This window comes from Tachysurus vachellii, chromosome 7 (assembly GCF_030014155.1).
Source record: "Tachysurus vachellii isolate PV-2020 chromosome 7, HZAU_Pvac_v1, whole genome shotgun sequence".
Taxonomy (NCBI): Eukaryota; Metazoa; Chordata; class Actinopteri; order Siluriformes; family Bagridae; genus Tachysurus; species Tachysurus vachellii.
Window position 1 is genome coordinate 25,239,088 of NC_083466.1, and position 19,244 is coordinate 25,258,331.

Below are 19,244 nucleotides of genomic sequence, written 5' to 3' on the forward strand. Positions count from 1 at the left end.
TATTTGTTTGTTTATAGTCGGCGCTTTGTTTCTTTTTCTTTCTTTCTTCCTTTCTGCACGAAATCCGCACGTAGAGCTTTGCAGTAATGTATATTATTTATCAGAGGTTGTTGTGTAAACACTGATGGACACGAAAAAAAAAAAAAGAACTGGATGCAAATAGACTTTATTTGATGTTATTTTGCACATCAGTGACCCGCGTCACCGCCGCGTCTTTGTCCCGGTGCGTGAACAGTTTTGCGTGAAAAACTACTTTAGTTTAATCAACACACCGTTGTGTTTGCATTGTTTTTGCGTTAAATGTTTTAAACCGATAACTGTTTTAATGTCATCCGCGTGTGCACACGGTTCATCTCCACACACTGAATCCATCTCGTTAAGTTTTATATCTAACTAAAGTAAAGTAAAGTAAACTAAAGTCGCGTCGAGTTCCGTTGTTACAATGTGGGTGGTCTCTGTTTCATTATATTTTATTGAAAAATATCCACAAACAAACACACGGAATAGCTGTCGTTTTCTTTACAAAGCTCGGTACAGTGCAGATAGATGAGTTAAAATGCGCAGATATTTATTTAGTTCTTTATTATCATTATTTTCGCGCAGGCCTCAAAACCTCGGGCTCTCCTTGAGTAGGTATCGGGGCGTCCTGTGACCCTCCCCCCGCTATCACCACCACTCACACCCCGAGGCTTTTAGGCCTTCCTTTGCTCAGCACTAATCGTGAATGTTATTACACACCACTTCAATATTTCACCTTTTGCCTGGTCGTATATCTTAAATATAAGTAGGTCCATACATCACTTATCACATATCACTGTTGTGTTTTGAAATAATGGCCCAGGTCAGGCTTGGAATAAAGAGTAACTCAATATCTCCACCATAATAAGCACCTGTGAGGGACAGTTTGGATTATAAATCAACCCCACCACACCTCACATAATTCCTTTGCCTTTTCCTCCCCATATATCATCATTTCGTGTGTCGTTTTTTTGCATTTGTGTAATAATACACCACCTGAATTGAGTGTGAATGCAGCACTGGGCCATAAGAAGCCATTGGAGGTGTCCTGAACCCCACACTACATCTCTACATAGTATGATGAGACGGTACGGTTCTGACATTATTACTCATGTGTGATTATGAGCGTAGCTCTTGCTCAGGCAGATGGAAAGGGTTCACAGGTCCGATACTGTCTGATCTGTTTGCAGGTCGATTCTCTCCTGAAATGTCTAGAGTTCATTCACATCCAACACGTCAAAGCTGTGAATGCAAATGGTTACATTGCTAAACACACAAGACTTTATCAGTTTCTTTCAAGGTACGGCGATGCGTAAGGATCTGATATTGACGTCGTATCGATAATGCGATTTAAGACACACCCAAATTTTTATTTATAAATCTTAGAGGCAGATTTTGTATCATTTAAGATAACTATACATAATGTCTAAACTATATATAATGCCCTGAAGAGGATACAGGGTTGTTTACTTTTATTCTGTGTTTTTAAAATCTTTTTTAAAACGCTGTTACTTGGTATAACGCGACACTTTAGATTGATGGGCGGCACGTGTTGAGAATCTGCCCTCGACAAATGGTGTCCCTGATTTGTCTGATCAGCTTTGCAAACAATTCCTGACGTTTGTGTGCGTCTGTCTACAGAAATCTGTGCGTGCATGAGGATGAGAGGAAAAAAAACAAGATTTTCTTGACAGGAAACCTTGTCTTTCTCACATGAAACCTATTAGGTTCAAAGAGAAAAGAGAGACAGTAATGAAAAGAGCAGTTCTTCAATTAGGTGATCTGATCAGGAATCCTTATGACCTTCAAGTCTGTTTCTTCAAGTGTTTTTAGGTTATTTACTGCTGTCTCACATACCCTCGACCACATACACAAATGGATCACTGTGACATTTCTGTCTCCTGAATGCAGAAGGCCTGTGTGGTCAAAGGTCACATGACCAAAGAACCATTGCCTCCATGCCATTCCCAGCTCCTGTACCCCCTTATTCATTCCCATGGTAACAGCCAAGCTCGGTAACCCCAGATACCACAGCCGATGCCTGGGGAATGTGTGTGTGTGTGTGAGAGAGAGAGAATGATGAGACCTTGCTATGAAAGCGTGGATTGGAAACCAACAGACTTTCTGAATTTTGCTCTTCTTGGCTCAGATGTTAGTTGTTGTCTTTAAAGTGAGTAATATTATACCTTTTTAAGCTTTTTTTTATTTTTTTTTTTATTTTTTTTTATTTTTTTTTTTAAGTCTTTGCTCGGGCAGGTAATGTCTGGATGTATTCGTATGTGAATGCAGCACTGAAGTCATAAACCTGATTTGTAGGCTTTGTGAATGCCTGGATAAGTTTGTTGTTGTTCACACTATTGTGTTGCTGTTAGAGTTTCACAATGTGCTGCGAGTTGATGAAATTGTTTCCTTCTGGGGTCTTTTTCTTTGTTTCGGTCGCAACCCCTCAGCTCTCCAGAGCAATTCCACGCAGTTGTAACAACAAAGTATCTGAGCTTTTTTACCCGCTCTGGTTTTTGCAACGTTATTAAATCTGTTCGATATTTGATGAAGTCCGGTACAAACCAAAACGTGCTACTATCCGTCCGGAGTGTAGCCGTGTTATTACTTTTTAATATTGGGCTCCAGTGGCATTATGGATGTCTACAGTGATATTGGGGTGAAGGCTTGCAACAACATACAGAGCCCCAGCGACCAAATCGTACGTTTATTTGCAACCCACACGCCAAAGTAGCTAAAGTAATAAAATAACTCGGTGCATTAATTATCTCGCTTCAACACCGTTCTACATGTCACAAGCTTTATGGCGTTTCATATAGAAGATATCTAAATCTGTCCTAGTATCTAAGGTGATGAATGTGTGCAGTCAGTTATATAATTACTTTGTTCTAAATTACATGCAAGTCCTCGATACCGAAAATATTAATCCGTCTCTAAAATTCATTGAGGAATATTTTTGTTGATATGTTCTTGTCTGGCAGGTTACTGTGACATAAGCCGAGTCTGGAGGCTATTAGTTTTTGCAGAGCAAGCAGTGATTTTGTAAAAGTAGTTGTAAGATTTACAAATCGTTTTAGACTACTATAAGTATTTATTCACTACGTTACTTTATACGGTTACAGTATGTGTTTAGAAACATACAGTTGACCAGGTAACACATCTGAACATACCTTAAGTGCAGACTCGAGAGCTCTGGGATACCATAAGTGAAGGTAAACTAAGTGACTTGAAGCCATGCATGAAGATGAAGCAGGAGAGCTGTAAGAGGAGATGATCCAGAAAAGCAGGGACTTGAGATGCTTCCTGTAAATCGTTAGATGGATTAAGTGAGGAATCTCCAATAGAATGTGTTTTGTTACCTGGCGAGTGTAGACTTATATAAGCGTCTGGAGCGAGATGTTTGTACTGTGCGACAGCCCTGAAGGCAGGAAGCTATAAGGAGCTGTCATGTTTACATGTTTGGGCAGGTTGAAGACTTTCCATGCTTCCACATTTTAAGCCAATTATCCCGACCAGACATCTCGACTGTGTTCTGTGTGACTGAATTTATTCAACGTGCTTTATTTGATTTTCTTTACTGACTTGGGCCTGTTTATACATATTGTGTTTTTGTGAATCTAAGCTAAATTGCACTTGTGTTTTTCCCTTCACAGATCAGTCCTCCCTCATCTCTCCAGCCTCCAAAATAGATTCTCTCAGGAGTAAGGTTGAGCTGCTGAAGCTGCCGCTTGCTCTCTCGTCCAAATCCATCTCTGAGCGTAAAACCCAGCTGGCCGGGGCAACAGAGCGTCACAGGGGCGGAGCTGGGGTCCACAAACCCCGCCTACCGGCCCCAGACATGGACAACGAGTCGCAGTACTCGGGCTATTCCTACAAGTCGTCACATTCCCGTAGCTCTAGAAAGCACAGGTTTGTACACACACACACACACACACACACACACCTCGAGCACTAACATTCTTCCTGTTTGTAGCAAAGAAGATTATCTTGGAAAACACTCTAAGTCTCAGGAGCAGATCATAATGTTATAAGGCTTGTAGTAAAGTCTGTAGTAAAGTCTGTTTATTCAAGTACAGTAGATTTGATATTTATAACAAATCTAATAATAATAACACAATCCAGTATAAACAAAACGGACAATTTGAACAATATCATTTTAGAAATTACTCCATACTCTTAAGAAATGAGTCACAAACAAACCGCAAAAAATCACACTAAGTTTATAAACCTCGTATATTACACGCACCTGCACTAAACTCTTAGGAGTTCTACTTTCTTTCCTTTCCCACCACCGTAGTTTATGTATTTATTTATTTATTTTTAAATAAATAGCTTTAATTGATAATGTTTTATGACTCGGGTGTTTGATGAAGACTTCGGTACGTGTCGTGTTGTTAATTTGAACACGAACTGAAGCACACGACACCTAAAGGTCATGATTTCTGTTTGATGCCGAGGTGCTGGACTTCACTTGATGTAAAATGCATGAAGGACTTTTACAGGGCAGTGCAGGGGGTTCAGGAGGGCATCCTGCAAAACAAACAAACAAAAAAAACCAAACCAACGGCCGTGCGGATTTAAAAAATCACAGATTTTTAATACAGTCGCCGTCTTTCATGAAGAGGCCGAAGGTTTCCGTATTTATTTTCTCTGTGGCGGAAACATGACGTAAAACCGATTCCGCTTTCTTGTTTATAGTCTAAACCACTTCTCCAGCTCGAAACAGTACGTTTCACTGGTGTTTTAAAGATCTGTCACTAGTGTGGGATTGAGGATCGGGTTAGTGTGCGAGACACCACGTAAAGTCAGAAGTGAGCCAGAAACCAAGAACACCACAGCTTTTATGACTAAACTGATCATTTATTCATGTACACACACCCTCACGTTTTCTCCTTCATCTGACACTTATGCAAAATGACTTCCAAATGAAACCCGCGATGCATCGTGCAGCTCGGTGCTTCAGCTCAGGAGCAAAAACAGGAATTAGTCGCTTGCATAATTTATCATTTGATGTTTTTTTTTTTCCTGTGCATTTCCAAAAGGAGAAGTTTCTATTTATATGTATCATTTGAATGAAAATATCTATTAAGTGTTACACAAATAAAAATAGATTTGAATTGAAATCTGGATATTTATTTATTTATTTATTTATTTATTTATTTCCCACTCGCACAGTGACACAATGACACGTTTTAAGTTTTTTGTGTTTTTTTTTTTCCTTTTTTTTCCCCTGTTTTTTGATGTCACAGGGATCGGAGAGACAGACACCGCTCTAAGAGCAGAGACAGCAGAGGGGACAAATCGGTCACTATCCAGGCTCCCGGAGAGCCGCTGCTGGACACCGAGTCCACTCGTGGAGATGACAGAGTGAGTGCGCTTTACACTTCTCTCTGTACTGATGTGAAAACTACACAACCGCAAACATACAACCTGGTCGTAGCTTAATAATCTGTGGCCCTCTAACATAGACCTGTCTATATTACTGAGGATGAGACTCGACTTTAAAACGCTTACAGATTCCTTTCCAGCTGCATCGTTTACGGTTTTCATGGTGCGTGTTCTTCGCTCTTTGAGGTTCTTGAGGAAGAAACACGTCAATCGTACGTGACGTGGCGTCGGTGCGATTCCTGGTGAAACGCAGCTCATTAACAATGTGAAAATCATTCAGTTCTGTGATTTATTTTATTTATTTATTGTTTATTTTTTTTATTATTTTTTATTTTATAGATTTAGATGATAACAAAAAGATGGTTGACACGTTATCTATTTATTTTTTTTATGTATTCAATTCATTTTACTTTTTGTTTGTTTATTTATTTTTAATTCTACAAGCCTCTCAGCTAAGATTTGACTAAAAATGACTAAAAAGTATCCGTCACAACTACACATCTAATTTAGGTCAATAAGCTTCTTTCCTATTGCTAAATAACTCGCAATATTTCGCAGTTTCATGTCACTGATGTTGCCTATGTATAATATTGTAAACCACAGTGGAAATAAGACTCAGCAAACAGATCATTTCAAACGTGAATCCTGTCGCTTTGTGAGCGAATCAGCGTGAACGCGACACTTGAAATGTTGTATGTTGAGAGTTTTTATTGTTAGTTTTTATTCATTTCTCAGAAATACATTGAAAAGAAGAAATGCAGAAAGTTGGCAAGTGCACACAGAAATCACAAAAAGAGATGAAATGATGTATAAATAAGCTTCTTATCGTCATTGTCTAGTACAAGTGTTTTTTGTGTTGCCACCAAGAGTGTGATTGAGATTTAAAGCAAATAATAAATGCAGTATAACAGACTGATTATTCGACCAAACTCTGCTTCTCTCGGCACAAGACCGGCAGCGATGGTGTGTGAGAACAGATATGGGAACATGAGACGAGGACCTTTAGACTGAGAGCAGTTTATTTTGCTTCATGTCAAGTTCATCACCGTGAACCTGAACCCAGTTAAAGGAAACAAAAGGGTGGGCTGTGCTTTGTTTCCTGTAGGAATCCTGTTACGTACACGCCTCTCGGATTTGGCCATTTTTTAAAGCAGGCTAATAAATCTCCTTACACTGAGACCAGAAATGTTTAATAAATATGTAAGTTTTTCTTCTTTTGAGATGATTTAATTTTTCCCCTTCCTTCTCTCTCTCTCTCTTGTTTCTCTCTCTCTCTCTTGTTTCTCTCTCTTGTCTCGCTGTCCTCCTGTCTCTCTCTCTCTCTCTCTCTCTCTCTCTCTCTCTCTCTCTCTTTTTTCTCTCTCTTGTCTCTCTCTCCTCCTGTCTGTCTCTCTCTCTTGTCTCTGTCTCTCTCTCTCTCTATCTTGCAGGATGATAACTGGGGTGAGACCACTACAGTGGTGACTGGAACATCTGAGCACAGCGTGTCCAATGAGGACTTGACACGAGCATCTAAAGAGCTTGAGGACTCGTCTCCTCTTCAATGCAAGCGTTTTGCGGGGCCGATTCTGAGCGGAGTGCTGGGTCTTTTCGCTCTGCTCACACCTCTCGCCTTCCTGCTGCTGCCTCAGGCGCTGTGGCGGGACTCACTGGAGCCGTGTGGCACGCCGTGTGAAGGCCTGTACGTGTCTCTCGCCTTCAAGCTGCTGGTGCTGGCCATCTCGACGTGGGCTTTGTTCCTGAGGGCGCCGCGCGCCACCCTGCCCCGATTCTTTGTCTTCCGCTGCCTGCTGCTGGCACTTGTCTTCCTCTTTGTGGCTTCCTACTGGCTGTTTTATGGTGTGCGTGTGCTGGAGCCTCAGGAGCGGGATTACCGCGGCATTGTGGGATACGCGGTCTCTCTGGTGGACGCGCTGCTCTTCATTCAGTACTTGGCACTGGTGCTGCTCGAGGTGCGACACCTGCGGCCCGCCTTCTGTCTCAAGGTGGTGCGCACTACTGATGGAGCCAGCCGCTTTTACAACATTGGCCATCTTAGGTACGTGTCTGTCTTTCTCCCTGTCCTTTCTGTCTGCGCCCCTGTCCTTTCTGTCTGCGCCCCTGTCCTTTCTGTCTGCGCCCCTGTCCTTTCTGTCTGCGCCCCTGTCCTTTCTGTCTGCGCCCCTGTCCTTTCTGTCTGCGCCCCTGTCCTTTCTGTCTGCGCCCCTGTCCTTTCTGTCTGCGCCCCTGTCCTTTCTGTCTGCGCCCCTGTCCTTTCTGTCTGCGCCCCTGTCCTTTCTGTCTGCGCCCCTGTCCTTTCTGTCTGCGCCCCTGTCCTGTCTGTCTGCGCCCCTGTCCTGTCTGTCTGCGCCCCTGTCCTGTCTGTCTGCGCCCCTGTCCTTTCTGTCTGCGCCCCTGTCCTGTCTGTCTGCGCCCCTGTCCTGTCTGTCTGCGCCCCTGTCCTGTCTGTCTGCGCCCCTGTCCTGTCTGTCTGCGCCCCTGTCCTGTCTGTCTGCGCCCCTGTCCTTTCTGTCTGCGCCCCTGTCCTTTCTGTCTGCGCCCCTGTCCTTTCTGTCTGCGCCCCTGTCCTTTCTGTCTGCGCCCCTGTCCTTTCTGTCTGCGCCCCTGTCCTTTCTGTCTGCGCCCCTGTCCTTTCTGTCTGCGCCCCTGTCCTTTCTGTCTGCGCCCCTGTCCTTTCTGTCTGCGCCCCTGTCCTTTCTGTCTGCGCCCCTGTCCTTTCTGTCTGCGCCCCTGTCCTTTCTGTCTGCGCCCCTGTCCTGTCTGTCTGCGCCCCTGTCCTGTCTGTCTGCGCCCCTGTCCTGTCTGTCTGCGCCCCTGTCCTGTCTGTCTGTCTGTTGAAGTTGGGGTCTCTGGAGTCTTGGAGTTAAATCCAGTGTGTCATATGCCGTAGAATGTCAACACCGGTGTCTGAAATCCTGGAGATATACTCCCAAATATATATCCCAACTATATATATATATATATATATACATACAGTTCATCACAGTGCCAACTATATATATATATATATATATATATATATATATATATATATATATATATATATAGTTGGCACTGTGAGGAACAGCACTCTTCTTCCATCATGTTTTTTTATGTACAGCTGTATTAAACACTGTAGTTACTCGTATAGCTAAACAAACACTCGTATTGCTTGTTTTATACAATCTTCTTTCTGTTTGGTGTGAATTCCATATGTTCACTCCTATAACTCTACACACCAACAGTTTTGTGTACATCCACCTCAGTGTTACATTGTCATTGAAGTACAGATAACAGACTACATCCCAATCTCTAAAAAATTATTAGAGTAAAAATTAGGGTTGCCATGCCGTTTTTGACCACTGGAGGGAGTATATAACAACACTACTGTAAAGTCTCCTTACTTGTGTGGTTTTATTATAAACTTGTAAATTAATAGTAAGACAGTGATGAATCTGATGATGATGATGACATTATTTTATTGCTTTTTTATTTTTTTTTACTTTATTTTGTGTGTTCCAGCATCCAGCGAGCTGCAGTGTGGGTGTTGGACCAGTACTACAGCGACTTCCCCGTCTATAATCCAGCTCTCTTAAACCTGCCCAAGTCCATCCTCTCCAAAAAGATGTCCGGCTTCAAGGTGTACTCCCTTGAAGGTAAACCACTCAGCAGATCGTATCACCTATCGCTTAAATAAACAGAAATATAATCATGCATACGAGCTGCTCTTTAAGAACATTATTACAGGGAATTTAACAGGAGGTTTTCCTCTTGACCTCACGTCAGTCAGTCAGGACATAATGAGGTAAAGCTCAGGAGAAAGAGTAGACACTTTAAGTTGCTCAAATTTCTGTTTACTTGAGTGTTGCACAATCCTTAAAAATACTCTTGTTTGTCGTAACCCGATCGACCCTGTCAATTTAGGACCGACTCAAATTTTTATTTTTTTTTGCTTTAAGTCCGACCGACTTGCCGGTTGAAAAATTTGCGTTAAGACCGACCTTTTTTTTTTTTTTACTCTTCAAACAATTAATACAAAAGCAATAAAATAATAATAATTATATTTTAGTAAGTATTGTAAATATATAAATTGACTAGGCCTACATACAAACGAAGGCTACGTTCTTTCTTTTAAATAAAAACCCGTGACCTCATCTATGTTTACACTATCAGTTAACGGATGTCACACTATGGCCTGTGCGTTCGCTTCGTCTCATAGTCTCATTCACTGTCAGAGTCAGAAAGGTTCGTGCTTGGTAATGATGGCTGCAGTAAACAAAATGTTCGCGGTCACCGTTCAGTCATACGGGTTCGGGCACCATAATACATCTAAAAAATTCATTAAAACAGCTCGACACCGCTTTAACTTGGCACGAAGTTCTGGAAAAACTGTGACCAGCATCAAAATAAGGTTTGCAATGATGCGCCCGAAGGCACGGGTTGAAGACCCAGTCAGTGACGTCACGATATGCTAATTTGTTTAAAGTCATACCTGCGTAATCACCATCACCAAAATTGTACTTTGTTTTTTACATTGAAACTTGAAAAAAAAAATATATAGACCTACCTACCAACCATTTTTTATTTTTATTTTATTTTGTTTTAATTTTTTTACTGTTACTGCAAACCAAAATATTTTTAAGGATGGCCTAATACTATTATTTCTAGAATAGTTTTGTCGACTGTGGTAATGTCGGAGATGTAGTTTTGAGCGTACTCCGTTCTCGTCACACTGGTTTCCATGCACATCTTATTCTATTACATAGCGACCGCTTTCCCCGTTATTGTAAGCGCTTGTGACTGTGCTGGTTTTGCGTGCGTTCACTAGTAGGTCACTAGCACAGCATGTACATAGGCTGCGTCCACCTCTCTCTGGTTGTGTCTCTTACTTCATCCCTTATTACAAGCTTTATTTGATCATTCTGTGTTATTTACACTCTTCCATTTAATTTTGAGTGGGTAGAAAAGTCAAAGGGTTTCCTCAGAAGGAAAAGGGGTTGAAACCTCTAATTACAAAAGAAAAAAGAAGTTTGGTCTTGTAATGGGTTTAGTTAGAACAGGATATATGTTTATAAGGTTATTTCCCAGGGTCATTTTGCAGAAGTGGTACAACGTTGATCATTAAACATGACTATAATAATCATGAAAATTCCCAGTACCTCATGGTTTATTAAAAGAAGAAATAAAGTCGCACTTCATTTTATACTTTATCAGAAAGATACCATGATTCCTGAGACGATGTGTATGTGGTTTGAAACAGCTATTTCAGGACTTGTTTGGCTTCCGTTATACTAAGCTGATCTGATACAGCTTTTTAACCACAAGAGCAGAATGTGTAGTTTGTGTTATATATACTGAATAAGCAATACAGAAAGAACAGGACATGGTGATATCGGCATATTAATTGTGTATATAGCATATTAATGGTGTTATTTAGGAATAATTTACTTGGAGTGTTCATTGTGTGTGCAGCTCTGTCACTCGGTTCAGTGACACAATGTTAACTGTGTGTGTGTTCATGTTCGTGTGTGTTCATGTTCCTGTGTGGTTGTGTGTGTTCGTGCTTGTGTGTGTGTGTTCATGTGTGGTTCCTGTGTGGTTGTGTGTGTTCAGAAAACAGCACCAACAACTCTACCGGCCAATCGCGAGCGATGATTGCAGCGGCCGCACGCAGACGAGACAATTCCCATAATGAGTATTACTACGAGGAGGCCGAGATGGAGCGCCGCATCCGTAAACGCAAGGCCAGGTGAGGGTCCGCCGTCCCCCTACACCCACACCGCCCAATACTTGACTACAACTGGTCGCCTCATAACACTTCAATCAATGACTTTTGAGTAAAAACCTTTAATCAGCCCTGGATCAGAGTATTTTACGCTCTTTGTGTTTGTCTCTGTTAGGCTGGTGGTGGCCGTAGAGGAAGCATTTACACACATCAGGCGACTCCAGGAGGACGAGGCGGCTGTTACCCCCAAGCACCCGCGCGAGGTGATGGACCCCCGTGAAGCTGCCCAGGCCATCTTTGCACCGATGGCACGCGCCATGCAGAAGTACCTCCGCACCACACGTCAGCAGCCGTACCACAGCATGGAGAGCATCATCTCACACCTTCAGTTCTGCATCACACACAACATGACACCCAAAGTGAGTCGAAATCATCACACTTTATCACGACATGACACTAAAAAAGCAGAAGAAACAAGGTCCGATTGAGCAGCTAACATGACTGAATAGTCCTCATACCAGTCCTGGGTATTTGATCGGTTCTGACTCTAATAAATATAAAGAAATGATTTTTAATTCTAGGTTTAAAACTAGCCAGCTATATATTTGCATCTCCTCCATAAATTTGGTGGCAAACAGATCAGTATGTCAGTAGCTGTGTTCATCATGTAATTCAACATTATGATCTAAGGGGCTTTTTACACCTGGTCACTTCATGCGTTTTCTGTGATCGGATAGCTATCCGATCATAAAAAGACCAGGTCTAAACCCCAAAGCGTGTTCCATTTAAATTACCCCGGAAATGAGGTCAAATATATTTGCATTTTGGGCTGGAGTAGAAAGATCGGATTGATATACGATTCGCCGAGACGCATTTATGTGGCGTAATGTAAATGGAACAGTTTTAACAAATCAGATAGCTATCGGATCAGAGAAAACACATGAAGTGACCGGGTGTAAAAAGGCCCTAAGTCTCCAAGGTCATGTTGTCAACTATTAGGTCAATGTGCCCAGATTAGAGAGACAGAGTGCTGTAATACTGTCAGTATTTATTCTTTATGCTCATTGGAAGATTGTGATAGCTGAACCTTCTTCCTGTGCTTCAGGCCTTTTTGGAGCGTTACCTGTCAACCGGCCCTACCATGCAGTACCAGCGGGAGAATGGCAGGGGGCGACAGTGGACACTTGTCAGTGAAGAACCCGTGACCTCAGCGCTGCGTCAAGGCCTCGTGTTCTCGCTCCGTCGTCTCGACTTCTCCCTCGTTGTCACTGTGACGGCGCTTCCATTCCTTACTCTCGGGGAAGAGTTCATCGACCCCAAGAGCCATAAGTTTGTTATGAGGCTGCAGTCTGAGACGTCAGTGTAGAGGTACAGAGAAGAGGTACAGAGAACACCTCATAGGAAAGAGGAAGAAGGCTCCGATGATTCCGAGAAAGAAAGAAAGAACCACTTCTTTTTACCTATTTTTATATAACTGAGCCTTTTTTTTTTTATTCGTCTGTTTTTGTTTTTTGTTTTAATATATTCATTAATGGTTTGGACTGAACAGTTCTTGTGCATTTCAAACTGAAAGACTGTTGGCATTTACGCCTCTACGACCATCACACGGTCAACGTGCAGAGCTAAGTCCTTTTAGGAGGTGTTGCATAGTAAAGAGGTTTTTGTGCAACGCCGAGATCTCACTTCACCAAAAGTGCAACCGTCAGTTATTCTTGATAATCACAAGTCAGGCTGTTTGGTTTAGTTTTTTCACTGTACATAATTAAACCAACCGTAAAGCAGATTGGTTTGTGTCTTTAGAACACAATAAAACCTTTTTGTTTGTTTAGCAGAAATAAAGAAAATCACAACGACCACCTGAGCACAGAGAACATAGACTTGGTATTAAACACACAAATTAATCATTGTACTAATCTTTCATTTTAAAAGGTTTTGCACATTGTATACAGTTTTCCTCTCTTTTCTCTCTGGTCCAAATATCCAGAACACACCACACATGTCTAAGACTAGAGCTCTGTGCTTTGGACCAGTTAAACTCCACAATTCTAGACACTAAATCCTGACATTTGAATCACTTCATCTAGTCTTTTTTTAGAGTCAAATCCCCTCCCAACTGCAGCCATACTAGTTATTCTGAGAGTGAACCGAAAGTCTCAGACCAGCACGTCAGCGTGCGCTTAAAGAATCACAGTGAGGAGGAGAATGTACCAGGATTTTATTCAGCTAGACTAAACACTGTAGGTTATAAAGTGCGCCGTTTTAGAGTTGAGTCATTTAAGGCAGAACTGAATCAACTAGCATTTAAGTAGGTTTCACTTTCTTGCTGCAGGTTGCTCATATCAGCAGTGTAATAAACACTGAGTGGAAAAATAAGATGAACCAAAGCTTCGGATGATGAACACTTCCTCCTGCAGTTTAAAAAAAAAAGGGGGGTATTTCAGGAAACACTAAACATCATTAGCATCAGTCAATTGCTGCTTCGTAAACCTCACGTTATAGCCTTGTTACACTACTGTAATTAAAACTCTGCACTGTGCTTTACTACATCATACAGTCATCTTTCCAATCATTGTGTTTACTACCTGTTTACTTTTCTGAGCTGGAAACATATTTCTGTAGTGTGTATGTGTGTGTAAATAGGAACCTGCAACACTAGAGCTTGTGAAAAGCTTTCTCCTTCTCGTGAATGTGTCTAATGGTTCACCTCCGGTATGTTAGCACTGCCACTGTGTTAGCATTATGCAAGCGAGAGCATGCTAACAGGACTGTGTTAGCATTCACTCATTGTTGATTTTTTGTTTTAAGGTGAACTGTTTGTTTGTTTGTTTTTTATTTCTGTGTTCTATAAATGATCAAGAGGCCTTTAAATGTTAATTTGTTTACATTCTGAGATAAAAAAAAAAAAAAACACCTTGCTTCATGAACCAGTATGGTAATGATTTGAGAATAAGGAAGGAAATTTTGTGTGATTTCCAATGTCACGACATTGTGATCATCTGTATGGGGGAACAACTACAGCTCGTCATAAGAATCAGACAGGAACTATACTTCATGTAGTGTAGAATGTGAGAGTGCACGCCTTCTGTAACACATTGTGGTTTGGCACAAAGTTCTCCCATCTTTTGCCTTACGATTCAAACCGAGCCCTTTGAGTCTTGTGTAGCGATTCCCTCGGCCTTCAGCACATGCTACTCTCTCCTGTTTTTTATTATAATACATTTTTTGGCAGCTGTAAACTTTTCTCCCTTTTTTTTTGTAGATAAATCAAACTTCTCTCCTCTTTTTTTATTTTATTTGTATTATTATTTTTTTATTATTCTAAATCGAACAAAAAGTCATGAACGCTACAGGAGACTGAAAGTTTTACTACATGTAGGTTGTTTTTAAATGAACCTCCGAGTTGTTCTTTAGGCCTAATGCATGCACATAGCTAATGAAGTTTTGTAACATTTTGTACTTCATCATGTTCTTTTAAAGTGAAGCTAAGCCTTTAACTTTGTTTTTATTTTCCAAAAAAAAAAAAGAAAAAGCTGAAAAATAGTGTTGTAAAGAGATTTGTAGATTTGTTATTGTGTGAAGCTTTTTTGTATTATTATTATTTTGATAATTTTTAGAACTAAAAAAAAGTTACAGGCTTTTTAATAAATGATTTCAACTTGGATTACAATACAGTATTCATTCTTTTTTTTTTTTTTTTTAATAAATGGACCCAAAATTAGCTGTGAGTATCCATCAAAAGAAGGAGATTTCTGAATGTGTCTCTTCGTAGTTTTTTTTCCTGTTGTGAAAGTCAGTTGGGGCTCTAGCAGGGGATGTGGTGTATAAACTGGTGGTTTCTCTTGCTATGATTCAACATGGATAAAGTCACTGTGAGCTCTTCAGTAGTACCATTTTGTTGTGCTGTTTTATGTTTATTTTGTTGTACCTGTTAACAACGGTGTAGCTCAAGTAGCTGTAAACAAATCAATGGCTACCTTTGGGCACATACTGTAGTGTACTTTTGATTATCAGTGCAATTTTATCTGTATAGCGCTTTTAACAATGAACATATCCCTGATGAGTCAAGTCATTTCAACCATATATAGCTGTTGCAGTACACAGTGAAATGAGACAACGTTTCTCCAGGATCAAGGTGCTACATAAAACAAAGACAGAGCTAAAGAGTTAATAAGTTAGTCCTAGATACATAACTTGCAACCTGGTGCAAACAAGACAGACAAGACAGTGCAGGACAACTGCTGCGCTGCCATCTTGGACACATCTAATATGAGCAAGCCTGAGGTGACTGTGTCATTTTAAAACTCCCTTAGATGGTGTTGTCTTACTGTGTAACCCTCCCCCTGGTGACTTTTTACTTAAACCCACACACACCAGTTAACCGGAAGCAGACCAGTTTCATGTCACTGAAAACGGTTTCAACCCTTTTTTTGTTTCCTCCAATTTATTCAGTGCTAACATGAGCATCTAAGTTCAGACAAATACCAAACTTTTTGCTAAGTTTAATGGATATTTGCTCCTCTCTGCGGCTGAGTGTATATGTGTAGGAAGTGGCTGATAAATTTAGAATCTGTTTGTAGAGCAAACTATGCAAAGAGCATTTTCTAATTAGTATTACAAATAATTGCAAACTCTAATGGTTTATATCCAAAGAAAGAAAGCTGAAAAATATTGTGTAAAGAAATTTAAATTTTTGTTATTGTGTGAAGCTTTTTTGTATTTTTATTTATTTATTTATTATGGATTACAATTCAGTATTTTTTTTTTTAATTAGCTGTAATAATCCTTGAAAAAACAAGTTGAGAGACATTCAGGAGATCTGTCTTTTAGTAGTTCATGTGTAAATGTTCTTTATGACTCAACACTGGGGAGGTGGTGGCCTAATGGTTAAGGTGTTGGACCACAATTGGACTTGTGTTTGTTCACCAAGCTGCTACTGCTGGGCCCCTGAACAAGGCCTGTAACCCTTGATTGCTCTGGTGTATATAAATGAGTTAAAATGTAAGTCACTCTGGATAAGGGTGTCTACATGGCTGTGTGATTTTATGTATAACAAAGGTGTAGCTCAAGCAGTTGTACAGGAATTAGATGGGAGGTGCACATACTTTTTGCCATGTAGTGTACATTTATGATATAGAAGCAGACTTCACAGATACATGTGGTTAGAAAATGGTGTTGGAGAATGACAAAGCATTTAAAGGTCAAAACTCAGAATGCATTTCCTTATTTTTACACACATCACAAATGAATTCCATTAAACATGGGCTAAATTTATACATATACAAACGTTTTCCCCTCTGTGTGGGATTTTGAGTCAGTGGGTAAATGGCACTCTGAAGGTTATCTGTTTGAATGGTGAATGTGTTTGTAGGACAAATTAAAAACATGGGACCTGGTGCTGATGTAAATCAGAATAGATTTCAATATAATGCATGTGACGTTTAATCAATATTTTCTTTTAATAATGAATAGAAATGAACTTTGGACAAATTACAAGCAGAAGACTTAATTAGCATTAAAATTCCATAGACCTCAACAGTGGCAAATCATATCCTTGTTCAAGTCAAGAGTCAAGTCGAGAAGCTTTTATTGTTACTTCAACCACATATAGCTGTTGCAGTACACAGTGAAATGAGACAACGTTTCTCCAGGACCAGGGTGCTACATAAAACAAAGACAGTCTTTTGCACTGTTTTTTTGTCCTGCACTGTCTTGTCTGTCTTGTCCTGCACTATTTGCACCAGGTGGCACAGTTGCACTTTATGTGGCTAGGACTACTTACTAAGTCCTTAGACCTGTCTTTGTTTTATGTAGCACCTTGATCCTGGAGAAACGTTGTCTCATTTCACTGTGTACTGCAACAGCTATATATGGTTGAAATGACAATAAAAACTTCTTGACTTGACTCTTTACTCTTGACTTGACAGAGCTAAGGACTTAAATGAGTTAGTCCAAGACACATAAAGTGCATCTGTGCGACCTGGTGCAAACAGTGCAGGACAAAAGACAAACAAAAAATACAAGATATTACACAAAAGACAATAAACAGTAACGGCGCCGATGATGTACTGTAAATACTGTATGTTCAAACAATATTGTGTGTACAGAAAACTGGAATGCCTTGTTACAACTACTGTAATTAAAATCTCTCTAGTGTGCTTTACATAGTATTTACCTACAAATCAATCTTTATAATCCCATCTTGTTCTTTTATGGAGAAGAAATACTTTTTCAGGTTTTTATAAAGAGATTTGTTATTGGTTAAAAAACATGATAGTTATTTTATAACTGAAAATTGATAGACATTTTAATACATGATATGAATGTTATTGCTTTGATATTTTTTGGTTTTATGTTGCTTTTTTGTGTGCACTATGTCAAGCTGTGGACAGAGAGGAGGCAAGTTGAACTAGCAGGTAACCTGTCTTCTTCCACCAGTTTGTGTATTTGTATAGCTTTGTGCTTTCAGCGAAGGCCATATCCAGAGGAGTATCACTTTAAAAAATAAAATGCTGGCTCAACTTAAAAAAATAAGGTAACAATTTGCATGCATCTTTTTAAGTAGCTTCAACTCAGTCATTATTAAGTAGATATCATGAACCTTTTATAGTTAGACTAACCCAATTTGTTTAGTACAACCAACATGATTTGACTTAACCTCTAAGAGCTTAATTAAGTTGAAACAACTTAATTTTAATTCCAGAGTTTTGGTGATATTAAGTGGTCAAATTACATAATTTAAGCTATTCTAACTTCTTTATTTTGATTCCATTCTACTTAGATATGTCCATGCAAATTGTTACCTTATTTTTTTTGAGTATAAGTAACTTATTTCACTTCAGTCAGGAAAAATAACACAATTCCAGATTTATGATGAAACTATTTTATTATAAAACCAATGTCAACTTGTATACAAGAAGGTTTTAACAATGCTTTGACAAAAAGATGATTATCCAGGACTAAAGTATTTTTCAAGTAAAGCCGAGTACAGAATCAAGTATTTTTCTTAGTAACCTGGTATTTACATATCAGAAAAAATAAAATAAAATAATAATAATAAATCACAGGGAACGTCCATCCATCCATCCATCCATTTTCTACCGCTTATCTGGGGTCGGGTCGCGGGGGCAGCAGTCTAAGCAGGGACGCCCAGACTTCCCTCTCCCCAGACACTTCCTCCAGCTCTTCTGGGGGAATACCGAGGCGTTCCCAGGCCAGCCGAGAGACATAGTCCCTCCAGCGTGTCCTAGGTCTTCCCCGGGGCCTCCTCCCGGTTGGACATGCCCGGAACACCTCCCCAGGGAGGCGTCCAGGAGGCATCCGGAACAGATGCCCGAGCCACCTCAGCTGACTCCTCTCGATGTGGAGGAGCAGCGGCTCTACTCTGAGCTCCCCCTGAGTGACCGAGCTCCTCATCCTATCTCTAAGGGAGCGCCCAGCCACCCTGCGGAGGAAACTCATTTCGGCCGCCTGTATCCGGGATCTTGTCCTTTCGGTCATGACCCAAAGCTCATGACCATAGGTGAGGTTAGGAACGTAGATCGACTGGTAAATAGAGAGCTTCGCCTTGCGGCTCAGCTCTTTCTTCACAACAGACCGGTATATCGAATGCATCACTGCAGAAGATACACCGATCCGCCTGTCGACCTCCCGCTCCATCCTTCCCTCAATCGTGAACAAGGCCCCAAGATACTTAAGCTCCTCCACTTGAGGCAGGAGCTCTCCACCAACCTGAAGGGGGCCGCCCTTTTCCGGTTGAGAACCATGGCCTCGGACTTGGAGGTGCTGATTCTCATCCCCGCCGCTTCACACTCGGCTGCAAACCGTCCCAGTGCACGGTGAAGGTCCTGATTTGAGGGAGCCAACAGGACAACATCATCTGCAGAAAGCAAAGACGAAATCCTGTGGTCCCCAAACCGGACTCCCTCCGGCCCCCGACTGCGCCTAGAAATCCTGTCCATATAGATAATGAACAGGACCGGTGACAAAGGGCAGCCCTGCCGGAGTCCAACATGCACCGGGAACAAGTCTGACTTACTGCTGGCAATGCGAACCAAACTTCTGCTCCGGTCAAATAGGGACCGGGCAGCCCTTAGCAGAGGGCCCCGGACCCCATACTCCCAAAGCACCCCCACAG

At 41.0% G+C, this 19,244-nt stretch overlaps 1 protein-coding gene across 2 annotated transcripts; it reads left to right on the top strand.

Annotated features, from left to right (window-relative positions):
* Window positions 1-1,296: 1,296 nt before the first annotated feature.
* Window positions 1,297-14,777, top strand: vangl2 (VANGL planar cell polarity protein 2). 2 transcript variants are annotated; one of them, XM_060875116.1, is made up of 8 exons: window positions 1,297-1,318; window positions 3,672-3,927; window positions 5,268-5,385; window positions 6,837-7,444; window positions 8,908-9,041; window positions 10,999-11,134; window positions 11,286-11,529; window positions 12,216-14,777. In XM_060875116.1, the coding sequence occupies exons 2-8, from the start codon at window positions 3,857-3,859 to the stop codon at window positions 12,474-12,476; spliced, it is 1,572 nt and encodes a 523-aa protein (XP_060731099.1). In that variant the 5' UTR covers window positions 1,297-1,318; window positions 3,672-3,856; the 3' UTR covers window positions 12,477-14,777. The 2 variants fall into 2 exon arrangements, with proteins under 2 accessions (XP_060731099.1, XP_060731100.1); XM_060875117.1 differs by having other exon boundaries at window positions 6,837-7,087.
* The last annotated feature ends 4,467 nt before the right edge of the window (window positions 14,778-19,244 follow it).